The sequence below is a fragment of the Elgaria multicarinata genome, chromosome 2 (assembly GCF_023053635.1).
Source record: "Elgaria multicarinata webbii isolate HBS135686 ecotype San Diego chromosome 2, rElgMul1.1.pri, whole genome shotgun sequence".
NCBI classification, from domain to species: domain Eukaryota; kingdom Metazoa; phylum Chordata; class Lepidosauria; order Squamata; family Anguidae; genus Elgaria; species Elgaria multicarinata.
Window position 1 is genome coordinate 29204469 of NC_086172.1, and position 15522 is coordinate 29219990.

The 15522-nt window shown below is 45.9% G+C and overlaps 1 protein-coding gene across 4 annotated transcripts in view; it reads right to left on the reverse strand.

Annotated features, from left to right (window-relative positions):
* The window catches only part of SLC39A10 (solute carrier family 39 member 10), a 50025-nt gene that overhangs the window by 2874 nt on the left and 31629 nt on the right, over window positions 1-15522 (reverse strand). For all 4 annotated transcript variants that reach the window (XM_063116236.1, XM_063116235.1, XM_063116237.1 and 1 more), the window contains 6 exons: window positions 15135-15339; window positions 8914-9083; window positions 7597-7815; window positions 4640-4760; window positions 2182-2553; window positions 451-531 (listed from right to left, as the gene is read on the reverse strand). In XM_063116236.1, coding sequence (XP_062972306.1) covers window positions 451-531; window positions 2182-2553; window positions 4640-4760; window positions 7597-7815; window positions 8914-9083; window positions 15135-15339 — 1168 coding nt within the window. The remainder of the gene's footprint in view (window positions 1-450; window positions 532-2181; window positions 2554-4639; window positions 4761-7596; window positions 7816-8913; window positions 9084-15134; window positions 15340-15522) is intronic.

Here is a 15522-nt window from a genome sequence, read left to right on the forward strand (position 1 = left end):
GCACAGGAGGAAGGGTGGGTGGGGGCTCTTCACGGGTGCCTGCAGGTACAGCTTTTCTGACAGCTGCTATTGCAGGCACCTGGAGACCTCTGACCTCAGGGTGGTGGGTTCACAGGACCTATGTGACTTTTCCCCTTACTTTTCTCATCTTCCCATAATACCTCTACATACAACAGGCTGCGGCATCTTAATTAACGCGACACTACCCCATTCCTATTTGGGGGGTGGCTGGGGGTGGACTCCATTTTCATTAGACCTCAGCAGAACCCAAACTGCCCAGCTACGCAGCTGTGGTGGCTGTAAGGCTGCATTACCAAACGTATTCTCTATTGTTTTTGTAACTACGTAAACAATTACATCTATTATGATGGCGGCAGCCTTTTATTCGCAAACACAAAAAGAAAAGAAAAGAGGAAAACATGTACAGCTGACGGAGGAATAACGGATTACCCAATTCATGGGGAAGCTCATGACAAAATACTGCTATGGATGTGCTGATTCCTCCTGTCAAGCCAGCACTGAAAGCTGCTCCTGGAGGGGGAGAGAGAGAGAGAGAGAGAGAGAGAAACAAAAGAACAGTTATCTCAATTTGGTTATTTGAAAGCAAATGATCACAGAGATAATAAAAAGAGCTTTCCTTGTCCTAAGATTTGTAATGGAACAGTGGGCATTGTCTGTTGAATGCCTATTAGTCAGTCCTATGTTTATGAAACACTATCTAATTAAATTTGGAATTTGGGAGGATCTGAACATCCTTTAGAGGAGACCAGAGCTGTCAGGAGGGGCAGTTTTGATCCTTTCCGCCTACATCTGATCCCACCTCATACTGATTTACTCTTGTGGCACATAAACCAGAAGAAATGCTCTCTTTTTGACAGGGTGTTAAGATCTAGAAAGCACCACAAACTGTTAATAACACACACAGAGAGACCGCACGGCATTGCTGCAGGCACTGCGAAGAATGGTAGCCGAAGGGAGAAATCTCTGGACCATTCAAGCCAGCGATGAGCAACTTGTGGCCCCCTAGGTGTTTTGGCCTACAACTCCCATCAGCTCTAATCAGCATAGCCAGTGGTGAAGGATGATGGGAGCTATAGGCCAAACCTGCCCTCCCACAATCTCAGCATTTCCATCAAGAAAGGTAAGGTACTTTGCAACTTGTCTGAGACATCAGGTTGAGTCGATTAAGGCTGGGATGTTTGTGGATGGGAAGAATAGTCTGCAATCAACTAAGCATGGAAACGTCTATAAATTGGAAGAGTTGCCTTGGGGTTTTGTTTTGGGGTTTTTGGCTCACAAGCTATCAATGCGCCACACATGACTAACATATGTATGTGTAGGGAGGTAGGCTAGTCAAATTAGTTGTGGACTCATTTGTTGAACTGAGTTAAGGTTCTGGTCCCTATGGCTCACAAGGGACTGCTGTGGTCAGCAAAACCGTTCACTTCCTTGTCATTGCCTGGGCTGGAACAACTGGAATGGAAACAGTGGTTCTATGCAAGACTCGCTGAGATTTATCGAAGCCCTTGACGGCATGGGCAGCTCCCTGGGCTGGAGGAATCAGCAAGCCACAAAGAAAGCAGCTTTCACAGACAACTGTCAGACAATTTCCCCGGCAGATTCCATATTGCTCCTCATTGAAAAACACACGGCTGGTCTAAAAGGGGGAAGAAAGCAGCACTTCTTAAAAGAGGCCCAATCCCCACCCGATGAACTAGAGCAAGACTTCCCCAACCTGGGGCCTTCTGGATGTCTAGGACTACAACTCCCAGCATTTGTGATCACTGGCCCATGCCAGCTGGGGCTGATGGGGGTTGAAGTCCAAAACATCTGGAGGGTAGCAGGATGGGAAGGCTGAACTAGAGGTTTCTCCTGCCTTTTGGACAAAGTGGCTCCTACTCTGCTCTGTAAGAGTATGTGACTGCTGGTCAGAGGTTGGGAAGGGTTCTGTTGCTTCTAGTACAGGATTTAACGTGGTGTTTTTGGAAAGGCAGTGAACACAGCAAGGCTGAATCATCTGCTAGACAAAAGAGCAGCTATGACAGAGTGGATCCAGCCAGAGGCGTACGTGTGCACAGCACCTAGCAACTGCAGGCACCAACAATCACGTGGCTCCTGTGTGTTATTGCAGGACAGCTCTGCAAAGGACATCCCCACCCCACCCCAGTCTCCCTTGCTTACCAATGGCCAAGCCATCGCTAAAATTGTGGATGCCGTCTCCCATGATTACCATCCAGGCTATATTGGCTATCCCGGTGTCTTTCAGGTCTTTGCCAGAATGGCAGTGTCCGTGGGAATGATGGGAGTGTTTGTGCGACCAGAGGTGGTTGTGCTTCCTCACAGCGCTTTTATCCTTCCGGTGGTTGCTTTCGTACTCCGGGTCAGGCAGGTCGTTGTCTCGAACGACGTGGGAGACATCGTTGTGGGCGTGGAGCATGCTGTTCTCCTCCTCTACGGTCAGGAAGGCCTTTGGCAGGGAGTCCAGCTGGCCGTCTAGGTCAGTGAGCTCCGTTTCGTTAAGTCGATCATCAGATAAAACAGAATCATCTGCTCCTGGGTGGAAAGAGTCAAAGAAACGGGGTCTTTTCACTAGAGGAGACAGGGGTGCATGGAGCAGAATACTTACCTGCAGCCCTAATCATGCAAAGCAGGTGCTAAAGAAGCACCATTCTTACATATATTTCCAGGCAGTAGAAACAGTGTGATGTTTGCCATAGGACCATATGGAGCTGCCTTATACACAGCCAGATCCTTGGTCCATCTAGCCCAGTATTGTCGGCACTGACTGGCAGCAGTCGCTCTCCAGGGTTTCAGGCTATTTCTTAGCAGGAGAAGCCCGGGACTGAACCTGGCACCTTCTGCGTGCAAAGCAGGTGCTCTGCCACTGAGCTACACCCCCCCCCCAAAAAAAAGCCCTGCTGCGACCTTGACGGCAGTGCAGGCCAACCACAACGACGAGTGGCAGCATTTAGGATGGCCTGTTCTGTCCGTAATTTGTTGCTGGCAATAGGTCGAGTTGTGCGCATGCAGAAAAATAAAACAAAATTGAAAAGCTGTATGGATGAGATGACAAACCCTTTTTTGTACTAAAGGCAGGGTCAAAAATACTTAAACGCTTCTGTAGGAAGGACCGCCTGCGTCTGTAGGCGCCAGCAGATATGTAGGTTAAGATGTTCAGTAGATTCCCTCCTCCAGTTGCCCTCGCTGTGCGAGGCGAAGAGTCAACCTGGGAGAGGGGCTTTTCAGTGCTCCAATTAGGAAATGCTCACCCCAGAGTAGTCTGCATGGCATGAGGCCACAGATCAGTGGTAGAACCCAGACCCTGCATGCAAAATGCTCTGAGGTTCAATTCCATGCATCTCCAGGTGGGGCTAGGAAGGACCCTTGCTTGAAGTCCTTTCCACGTAAATGGGTTGGAAAGAGCCTTCCTTTATGTCCAACATTTCCTGAGTGATCGGAAATAAGGGATACCCCAGGGCACGGCTGACCCAAGTCATTTTGCTGCCTGAAGCAGAGCAGCAAATTGTGCCCCCCTCCCACCCAAATCAAGGTTCATAGTATCCAACGGCATCCAAGTTATTTTGAGACAGGAAATCCCATAAACACCGCTCCCCATCCCTGGCAGTAGAAGTACAATAATAACTAACTAACTGCCTGAGGCAACTGCGTCACTCTGCCTCATGGTAGGGCCGGAGAGACTGGAGATAAGGGAAGGCTCTTTCCAACCCATTTATGAATGAAGAAAGCCCTGCGGGGTGGGGGCAGATCAGAAACAAAGGAAAGGTTTCCCTTGCTAAGGAAATCCCAGGCTTTCCTTAGCCAATGTTAACAAAGAAAAGGCTCCACAGCCCACACTGGGAGCAACCAAGGGCCACATGCAGCCCGCAGGTTGTGCACTCCTGGTCGGTTGCTTTAATGGTGGTTAGGTTTCCAAGCACAAGATGAAACTATTGTTCAAGCTGCTGAGCTAAGCCCTGCTCCCAGAGGGCTCCAAAAGGGAGACACCAGTGAAAATCGTTTGTCCCCTTGCAAGCAAAGAGGCTGAAGCCGTGGGGAAGCTGCCTTAACATTTAACTACATTTGCAAGCGCACTGCCAATCATGATTTGACATCCTGGTTTGAAGCCAATTCTTAACTATGGTTTAAGAATTCAGATGTATCACTTTATGAAAAGCTTCAGTTTGTTAAGAGCAACAGTCATCTTTCCATACGGGAAGCCAGACTCCCCAGGCAATTCAAGATAAAAAAAAATATCCCCGTTTTTAGGGTTGGAAATTTTATTTGGATGAAGTGAGAAAGGTGCCCCCACCCCCCATTAATTGGGCAGAATAAAAAAAAATAGTTAAGGAATATTTCTTCCAAAACAGTGTCTACAGTAATCTGTACACGTATCATCTAAAAACAAAGAATGCAAAATACGCATATTGAATTGATTTAATTAACTGATTGGAACTCATAGCTATGATTCCTTTATTGGGTGACAACTCTAGTTATCATCAATTAAAGCAGATTTACTGGCTATGGTTTATACACCGAGAGCAAGCAAGGCGCTAGGCCAATTAATGGCTGGTACAATATAACTGTCTTTGCACAAGGGCTGCATGAATGAACAGAGAGAGCCGGATAATGAATGGTTTACCTGCCAGAGGCTTGAGCTGAAGCCAGTCAGCATCAGGCCTGTTTAGCTTGTGATCTGAAAGTTTCCTCCCAATTGGTGATTCGTCCACCTTTTGTTTTTTCTTACACCATTTCTGTTTAGTCTGAAAGACAAAAAGACACCTGGTCATTAACGATTTCACCTGTAGCAACAGGATGGTCATGAGGAGAGGCGCACTGGAACATTCTGTACAGCACAATGATGAACAGACGCTGCGGCTCTCTGCAGATATGGAGCGCGCTCTGTTTTTGTATGTTTTTGTGGTTTTAAATTGAATGTTTTTATGATCTTAAATTTTTGTATACTGTTTTTATCCTATGTAAACCACCCAGAGAGCCTCGGCTATGGGGCGGTATACAAACGTAATAAAAAATAGTAGTAGTAGTAGTAGTAGTAGTAGTAGTAGTAGTAATAATAATAATGACGACACTGGGTGGGTTCAGCCCTAGAACACCGGTTCACACACCTACACCATCTCACCTAATTTCCTGAATTAAGCACAAATCCTTAGCAAAGGCTCCCCATATAAAACGGATGTCACGTCAATGGCCGACGTTTTCAAAATTCTGGTATGCTGTTTGAATGCATTCACTAGACCCAATATTTCACTTCCAGTGCTGCTCTATGCATGTGGAGGGAATCCCCCTGATTTTCGACACAGGCCTCTCCTCCCAGCACCCCTTGCTGCATTGGTTTGCAGCGCGGCGGCAGCTGCTGTACTGGACTTCCAATAACATGTCTGTCCATTACTGAGAGCAAGAGGTCCTTCCACACGGCGCCTTGGTAGCCAGGGCCGTCCAATAGTTTTCTCTCTCTTTTCCAGGTTCCCAGTACACAGGGTTAACTGTGTTCCAGGTGGCGATGATGTTCAGGCGCGCTGCAGTGCAGCCAACACAGCTGCAGCATCCATGGCTGAGGGCCCAGAGCAGTTGGGTGTGGGAGGATTCAGTACATTGCCTTTGGGATCCCCATGGCACTAACGGAGTCATGTGCGTGAGAGTGGGATTGGGCGGTGCCCTCTCTTTACCTGGCCGTTATCCGTGCTGCCTGGGGATGATGGGACCTGAAGTCCAAAACATTTGGAGGGCATAAAGTTGGGGAAGGTTGTTAAAGGAAAAACCGCCAAAAAGTCAACCCATTTTTCCAGATTTCAGTGGGACACTACTTTTAAGAAATGAAAGCTACAAAAACTGTGTTTGGCATATTTGAAACAAACAAGCAAAACGGGAAACTTGAAGCCGGCTATCAAATCTTGGTAACGAGCCGTCTCCCACTACAGATCTGGTGCCTTCTTAGCAAGCTGCAGAAAGTTTCACCCTTCACATGCACTTCTAAGATCCAGCAGGTTCCATAAAAAGAGGTAGCAATAACTTTTGCTTCAATTGTACTTATGTTGTCAAGCAAATAGCAGGGAGGCAGGGTTAGAAAGTTATTGCTAAGGGTAGCCAGGTTACCAAGCCTCTGGGATTTCCTTCCCGTTCCAGTCAAAACGATTAATTAAAAACGCCAGTCTTCAAAAGGAGGGCATCCTGTCATCCAAACCCATAACTTCAAAACCAGGCTAATTTGATTTCCAGGAAAACACCAGTTCTCTGCCTTTAAGGAACTGTTGTTGTTCTTAAAAAATTAAGAATTCTTTCAACTTGCACAAGACCATACACCTGTAAAGACAAACCGGCTTTCAGCAGTGCCCATCTCTCCTGTGCAATTTCGGTTTGCAGCGGTTATGTTTTATCATGACAAAACTGCTTGGGGTAGCAAGTCTTCCTTTTGCAAGAACTCATCTCATGACTGACTAAGCGTCTGACTGCCTAAATCCCAATGCCTTTCCCCTCGAGGAGAATGAATCCAACCGGTTTGTTTTATCTGGTCTGGCGCCTTCACAACAGCCTGGCACACAACACTTTGCTGCTGCTGCTGCTTCTAAGACCAATTTCCAGGGCGAGCCACGCTTTAAGGCCAATACTGCTGGGTCTGTTTCTAGAGACAATACAACTGAAGCGACCAGAGAACTAGAAGGCCATTTCTGTGTCCTGGAGCACCACCATATAAGTAGTCCTTGAGAACCAGTTGGCCTTTGGCAGCTCAACGGAGAACCAAGAACTAGGCTGGAGGTCTGGGAGAACATGGTGCAGCCCCAGTCCCCAAAGAGTTAGGGGTCAGTGGGTACGTTTGGAATTTTGAGTGTCGTGGGTGCTCTCACAAAATGTCTGCCATAGGGGATTTGCTCATTCATGGTGGGTAAGGTCAATCACAAAACAGTCATTTCCCAGAAGGCAAACTGATGAGGCTAAAACAAAATAAGTAGCCACTGCGGCGAAGTCTCCATTCAGTGAAGTTCTAGTCCCCACTCAGTCATGAAGCTCACTGGGTGACTTTGGGCCTGTCACTGACTCTTAGCCTAACCTACCTCACAGGGTTGTTGTTGTAAGGATAAAAATGGAGAGGAGGAACAGGGAAGCCACGTTGGGCTCCCTGGAGGAAAAGAGGTAGGACAGAAATGAAATGAATGATAAATAAAAACATACACAAATATATGGCAGATGTCAGTTTTGATCAAGTCAACCCCCCAAAACACGCTTTTGAACCCAAATAAAGATGGCACTGGACAGCAGCACTTTACTTTTCAGTAACCCAGCCTCCAAGTTTAAAGAAAATTGTTAATTATAAATCTAAAGAAACAAAACCTGGTGTAGGATCAACAGCACAAAATCTTTGCCAGGCAGATCCTGGATTCCATAGCTTTGCAGGACTGGAGAATGGTTACCTGCCACGACACTATTTTACTGGCTGGACTAGGACTAGTGCAACAACAGCCAGCTGGAAATGCGGAGTACTGACCATTAACAGATAGTTTATGATTTCAGCCCTCCTGGTAAAACATTTTCTTCCCCGACGTCCTTATGTATTAGAACGTAAGAAGAAATGCTGAAACATACCCTTTGTTTGTTGTAGTGCTTGAACATTCGGATGCAGTGTTCGATAATGAACAGGAGGTAAATCCCACCAAGCGCCACCAGTCCTTTCAGTACAGCATCATACTCTTCGAGGAAGCTCTGGACCATTCCATCGTGCCCATGGGAATGGCCGTGAAGATGCTGGTGCTCATGCTGGTGACCGTGTCCCTCGTGATGGCTGTGGTTGTGCACCCCTTGAGACTAAGGGTAGGGAAGAGGAAGACAACTGATCTTCAGTGACAACTTGCCTGTGAAGCTGTGATGTGTCTACACAGTGCACACCCACACCCACACCAGGAATAGGAAAGCTGAAGAAAAAACGCTGCCACTCTTCTGAACATCTAAAGTAAAAGGCATTATAAAACGAAAATATTCAATTGTATACTCTGACCCCCTACTACTTGTTCTGGACAAAACAATTCTGCGATATTGAGCAGGTGTAGGTATTGGTACATCCTGAAGTCTTCCGATTGGCTTTTTAGGATGTGACATTTAGAACAAATGGCAAAAAAAAAAAAAAAACCAGAAAAAAGTGGACGATTCATTTTCCCTATAGAGAGCAATCCAGCCCCCAAAACAGAGAGAACTTTGCCATTTACTTCTCTAAGGTGAGTACAGCTATATAGCAACCTTTCCTCTTGTTTTCCATCACAAAAATCATCTTGCATCTAGAGTGGATGTGTTATATCTGTAACCCAACTTCTAAATTAATCTACAATCTGCCTCAGCATAGTAGATTATAAATGTATTAGCTTGTAAACCTGTGGTAGGGCCATGTTCTATGGTCCTTTCCTGATGTTACAGGACCCCGGTTGCTTAAACACTTAAGAAACACGATTATATTAGGAGAGGCAGGAAAAATTAGAACAATCCAACCACTGATGTACCTGCTATTAAATGGAGAGAATTAACTGTCTGCAAATGATTAGCCCTATATTCGTAGGACTGACGAAACTCACGTATCAACCATCTCACAATATCTTTTCAATATTTCAAAAAGCAGAAGTGAGATACAGAAGGCCTGATCTTTGTATATGTGTTGTGTGCCTACCCATCTGAACTGAAAGATTCAGAACATCCGGGGGAAGGCGGAAGCCATCAAGAGCGGCCTAGTTAACTGCACCCTGCCATAATCAATAACAAACCTTAAGTACTTTGCATAACAACCATCGGCAGGCAGGTTAGAGCAAAGGCACAAATTAATGGACACCTTTAGAGTTAATGTGTGCTCGGTAGCACTTATGAGGCTTTCAAAGGTAATGGAAGGCACAAGGAAGACAGGGATGGGACAGGACTTACATGTGGCAACAGATGAAGTAGCGCATCTCCACTCATGGTTCCTACAGCAAGAGCAACCAGGAAGGTGAGGAGAAATTTGAAGCACCCTTGGTTAATTATAGGAATCAAGATCACACCTAGCAAGGACAGCAGGCTAATGACTGTGATAGAAATGATGCCACAAATCCAAGCTGTGGAAGGGGAGATGGAGAAAACATTAATCAGGAAGCTTTTAAACCATCAGCAGAACATTCAAAGAGGTCAGTTATTGCTCAAAGGAAGGAAACCGGCTCTTCACTAAAGCCTAGCTATTATGTATGAAACACAAACCATCGTGATTCATCATGCCATTTTCACTATCTGTATGATATGGCTGTCGTTGTTTTTAAATCTATGATTTGATTATACCCCACAGAAGTAGCCTCTTGGCCACAAATGCAATCTTGTTGTAATAGTTGTGTAAATTTAACTCCACCCAAATGGATTCCATTAGGGTCAATTCCAGAAGGGCAAAAACACAAAACGTCATGTTTCACTCTTACTTCTACCCTCTCACTAAACGCTTCTGGGATTTCAGCACAACTGGTGGAATTTCTCACAGAGTCGACATATCCATTCACGGTCACCTCAGGATCTTAACGAACAAGTGCGCCTTCCTTGAAAACAAGCAATCCTTTCTAGAATTGAACAGTTCTATCCCCGATTTGATGAAGCACGCACACCACTCTTTGCAAGCCTCGCTCGCAATGCTGGCATTCCCGGAAAATGGGGCGGGGACATTTGTGAAGCTGATCGCAAGGCTAGGGCTTAATACAAGCATGCAAACTAGAGGCAGCAAAGGTGGTGGGAAGAGAGAAAGGAAGTCAAGTGGGAGAGATTAAGTGGGAGACTACATTTATTCCGACAGAATCGTTTGGCCAACAGAAGGTGGAACTTACGGGACTGCTGCCAAACATGAAATGCCCCACGTCAAGTCCTCCCCCTAGCAGGGAAATGCACAATTTAAAGTGATCTGATGTGTTACAGGAGAAAGGGGGAGAACCGCCTCCCATGAAATGTGCAGCTCTGTCATAATATCTCAGGCGTCCCCAGAGATAATGAAGTGTGCACAGAGAAAGCCAAGAGCACTCGTGTGGGCCTCTCGTTTGAATGGACAATCAGGGCAGTGTCCCAAACTGTCCATCCGTACCTTATATAGAAAATCATTAAGGATGTCTAATGGCATTTGCAAGCAAGGGCTGGTGTCTGTGCACTTCCTTTGAACCTGCTTCCTTGGCGCAAGAGGGAGAGGGATCATGAGAAACGCTGGGTGATGGAGTAGGGGGTGGGAGGGGACATATATAATAGGACATACAGCCTTCCATCGAGGAGGGAATCCCTCTTCCTGAATGCCCCTTCCTCCTAGGGGAACGCCCCAGGAAGACTGGCTTGGAGTATTCAGTCTTCAACCAATACACTGGTAAATAAATAGCATAGGAAAGGAAGGAGAAAGAAGGGGACAACAGGAGGAAAACTGGGTTAGGATCTACACAGGGCCTGTGAAAAGGGGTGGAAGCAAATGCAGAAAAGACGAAAAGGGAATGAAAGAGATGGGGACCTGATGGAAAAGGGGGAGTACAGAAGAAGTCATGGGCAGAGAGGAGGACCGAGGGAGGGTGGGAGATGAAGGGCTGAAAAGGGAGTTGGCATCAAGAAAAACATATGTGAAGCGAAGTTGGATGAGAACAGGAAAAGGATGGTGGGGCTTTTACTGCCCTGACCACTCAGATACAGACTCTCCTCGTGGCTACATTCCCCTATTCATGTGATGGGCGTCTTGCTAGTATATTCATGAGGATGGCCATCACCACAACTTCAGCAATATTTCACTCATTAGCCCGACAATTAAAACAAAGGATTAGAACACGTGACGACAATGACAGTTTAGGTCATTTTTCTAGAAGTTTAGTAGATTGTGACTGAAACTTACAAGCAACAAAGCAGAGCCTTTTCTAAGAGTGCCAGACCGCTGGAATGAACTCGGGAGATTTTTATGTGTGTTCAGGAAGTACCAGTTCTCCAGAAATGCACCAAACCACTGCCACACATTTCACTTATTTTTCAAAACTGGGTCACTTTAAAATGCTGAAGGTCTTCAGGATTACTTATTCATCAGAACCCTCCCTCATTATCTAGACAGAAAATACTCCTTTTAAAAAGAAGCGCTCATCTGTGGAAACTTTCTAATTAACTTGGTTCAACGGCATATGCATGACGACAGGGTTTTTTTTTTTAGTGTGCGTGCGGCTTTTTTAAAAGCACACACGTACACACACACACACTTCAAGATTTTAATTGGCAGAAAATGCTTTGCAGACTTTTCATGAACTCTCCTGGCAATTAAACGAGGGTCAACTCTGACTAAAACACGGCTACCCTGAGAGACAAACTATTTGCTGCCATATGCAGCAATATAGAGTATTTGGTGTACTGCATCTTTGAACGAAGTTAATGAGGTAGTAGCTGTGTCACTACGGGAGATTTATACACAACAAGTTAACCTTTCTTAATGATGCTGCAGTCATTAAAAATAATTACCACCAGGGCATTCTTTTTGACAATTATTAACATATATCAGAACATACTCAAATTTGTGCTAGGTTTCTGACAACGCTAATAAGCGCTGGCAAAACGATTCATCAATATTCACCATTAGCAATACCGTTATTTTCACAATAAGGGCAACCCCCCCTCCAAGGCTTTCTAAGATGACAGCAATTGTGCCAGCTTTAGAAACAAATGGTAGTTTTGCGTCACTTGGCAGTTCCAGGGAATCTATGGATAGTTGTGTGACGAAAGGCCTGAAAATAAAATGCCTTTTTCTTTAAAAATCCACTGTACCTGGCACAATGACCTAGCTTGTTCCCATCACAGAACAACCTATGTCAAGCATCCTCCATGAGCACAGGCTGAAATTCTCATCTGATAGTCTTGTCTCTCTGGAGTAGATTGGGAATCTTTCCCAGGCCGCACTTTTTATTTCCACCATCCCGGGTTGTCGAAAGGTGCCAAAGACTCATGTATCCCCATACAAATGTCCCACCTAGTCCACAAGGCCATACCTGATCGGAGGGCATCTGCCTTCCCTGTCAAGCCCCTCCTCTGATTCCACAGGGCTTTTTAAAACAAAACAAAACATGGAGATCTTTCCCTGTGAAAATGCCTCTGTGGGTGAACCTTGCTCCTCCTAAGTTTGAGATTCCTCTTTAAGATGGTCTAGCACAGCCTTTCCCAAGCTGGTACCTGCCAGATATGTTGGGACTACAACTCCCATAATCTCCCAGGCAGCAGACAGCATTTTGTTTCTCTGCACTAGCATAAAGTGCTTGGTTTCTTTTTTTATTTGTTTTCCTTTCGTCTTTTAGATCTCCAACCAATATCTTAATAAAACCTCTTAATGGGTGTGTTGACTATATATCTTTCTCAACTCAAGGATTTCCCTCCTACATGGCAGACCACCTTTTCATGCTTTACACTTTGGCCTAGAGGAGGGAAGGAGAAAAGAGGCTAAACTCATTCAGTGGTGAGTTAGCCGGTCGCTGCCTCCCAGGTGGACCGTTAACCTGCAGCTCTTTTGAGATCCTCTCGCTTAGGCACTAGGGGGAATTACGAGGCAACGTCAGGTATGCTACTACGAGTGTTGCCGGCTGGCATCCCCTTCAAGCCACTGGGGCACCTCTCCAAATGGCAACCCCAAATTCTAACTGAAAAGTTACAACTGACCTCAAAAAAATAAAACTTCTGCTTTAAAAGTAACCGGCCAAGCTTGTATTCTACTGCAGCTTAGCCCCAATATACCTGTACTATGGTTTGTCCAAGATACAACGGTTGTTTTAGAAAGTTTCCAAATCTATTAAGAAGCACTCCAATATAGGATACTGTCCCGAGCTTCTGAACTAATACCATGTATGTTTAAAAAAAATATCATAAGAACATATAGCCACATGCTGGATCAGACCAAGGGTCCATCTAGTGCAGCACTGTTCACACAGTGGCCAACCAGCTGTCGACCAGGGAACCACAAGCAGGACGTGAGTGCAACACCACCCTCCCACCCATGTTCCCCAGCAACTGGTGCATATAGGCATATTGCTTCTGACACTGGAGGTAGCACATAGCCATCAAGATTAGTAGCCATTGGTAGCCCTCTCCTCCAGGGATTTACCCAACCTAGCTGCTGCAGAACACATCAGCTAGGGTGCTCACAGGGACACCTAGCTCTGCTCATATAATACCTGTATTAAAAGAACTGCACTGGCTGCCTGTTAGCTACCGAGCCACATACAAAGTTATGCTGTTCCCCCTACAAAGCTGGGTAAGGTGACCATATGAAAAGGAGGACAGGGCTCCTGTATCTTTAACAGTTGTATTGAAAAGGAGATTTCTGCAGGTGTCATTTGTATACATGGAGAACCTGGTGAAATTTCCTCTTCATCACACCAGTTAAAGCTGCAGGTGCCCTGCCCTCTTTTAAATCTGGTGACTCTAGTATAGCTCCTGCAGCTTTAACTGTGGTGATGAAGTGGGAATTTCACCAGGTTCTCCATATATACAAATGACACCTGCTGAAATTCCCTTTTCTATGCAACTGTTAAAGATACAGGAGCCCTGTCCTCCTTTTCATATGGTCACCCTATTTAGGGCAAAAGAGGTGTGGCCATCTGGATTTGGCCTGCAGGCCAGAGGTTCCCCAGCCCTGCGCTACAGGATAGGTGAGTCTGTGCTGGCATAGAGAATGACCACTATCATGAAGAGGTCAGCATGAACAGTTGGGAATATGCCGAAAGACTATCTTAGACTAGAATGAATACATGATTCTTCTTAAGGGCTCCTGGCTCCCTCTTCTCCTAAGAGATCCACGTAGAAAAACAAATGCTGCCATCTCAGGCGGATGCTTCAACCTGTAGAAAGACACCATCACAGTACCACCTCATCAAAGACCCGGAAACCACAAAACTGCCACTATGTAGAGTGTGGGCTTTAAATGTGGTGGCCCCCACCATGTGGGAAGTGATGCGTGCGTGGCGGCTTACCAGGTAGACTGGAACATTATTGTCCGCACAAAACAAAAATGGTTTGTGGTAGTGTGGAGGAAACCTGCATGGTAAAGACACTGCACACGACCCGGCTGGCCATTGGGAAGTCGCCACCACAGAAAGCCATTTAAAATACAGTAGGTCCATGTGCCGTGGCCACCAGATAAATGAAGGGGGAGAAAAAAAGCAACCTTGAATGACGGAACTTGATGGCGCCGGATTGCACACAAGCGTGGACAACTTTTTCCGGTCTCTAATACGAAGTGCTCTGTATGACGTGTAAACGTCTTCTCACACAGGCAAGAATGGGAAGCTCTGGTGCACAGACTCCGCACTGCACCTGTTATCGTATGAAGTACTGCCAGTCTAAAGGACACCACCTGTTACGATGCCAGGATGATGCCCCGTTGCCAGGAGGAGACTATGCTTTTTGCTCTACTTGAGACAGTGATGCTCAATGGAAGCAGGAAAGTGAGGTTTAGCATGAGCCCAAGAATGGGAAGAAGAATAACTCTACAGGGGGAAGCAACTTTGGGGGGCAATTACAACGTCACTGCCACGGGAGGCGAACAAACTGAATAACTCCTTCGAACCTAGAGTTTTTTCAGCACCAATGGAAGCCTATTTTGCAGCTATCTGGGCCAGGGGTGAGAGACACAACACTGCCTGACCCCACTCTACGCCATAGAGTAGGGGCAGGCAAAGTGGCATCCACAGGCACCAGGGTGCCCCCATGTACCTTTCTTGGTGCACACCAACTCTTTTGTATTCCGTCTTTTGGGCAGGTTAATTGTCCTTTGTGATTAGCCATGCCTCCCATGGCAGCCATTTTACGGCGGTGCCCGTGAGCTTTTCAAATTGCCAAATGTGTCCATGGGCCCAAAAGGGTTGCCTGCCCTGGCCATAGAGTCTATGGGGTTTCTGCGTCTCTCCAGTGATAGCTGGAAGTAGGTGGCATCTATTACTGACCTGACCAGTCTTTAGAGCTCATTGTGACATCAGGGAAACAAAACTATAACAAACATCTTACTAAATCGATTTAAAAACCCGGAATAATACAAAATGGCATTAACGAGGCTGAAACAAAAAAAAAAAAAAGCAAGAACAAATACTTGGGGTCTCCAACTCTAGTGTCTTGGACAACACCCTTATTACACTTCTCCTCACCCGATGCGCCTGTTTTATCTGTATCCTCAAGCGATGCATTTTTTCCTTTGCTCAAGTCTGCAGTCAACAGATCTTCATGTTTGATACAAAGTCTTCTGTCAATCTGATACAGCAACGCAGGACACAGGTATGTAAACAAGTTGGGGGAAATGGGAGAATTGGGGCGAAGACCATAATGCCTTAGCAGCTGTGTGACGTTTAAACACTGCAAACAAATCAAGAAGAAGAAAATTAAACAGGCAGTAGTAGCTCCATTCAGAAACACAGGAACACACAATGTTAAAGCCCTATTCCAGCCATGCGGATTGGAATTGCGTACAGGTGGGGGCCCTTCCTTGCATCGCTGCTGCTCTCCATTCATTGTAAGAGAAGGTCTGAAGGAATTGAC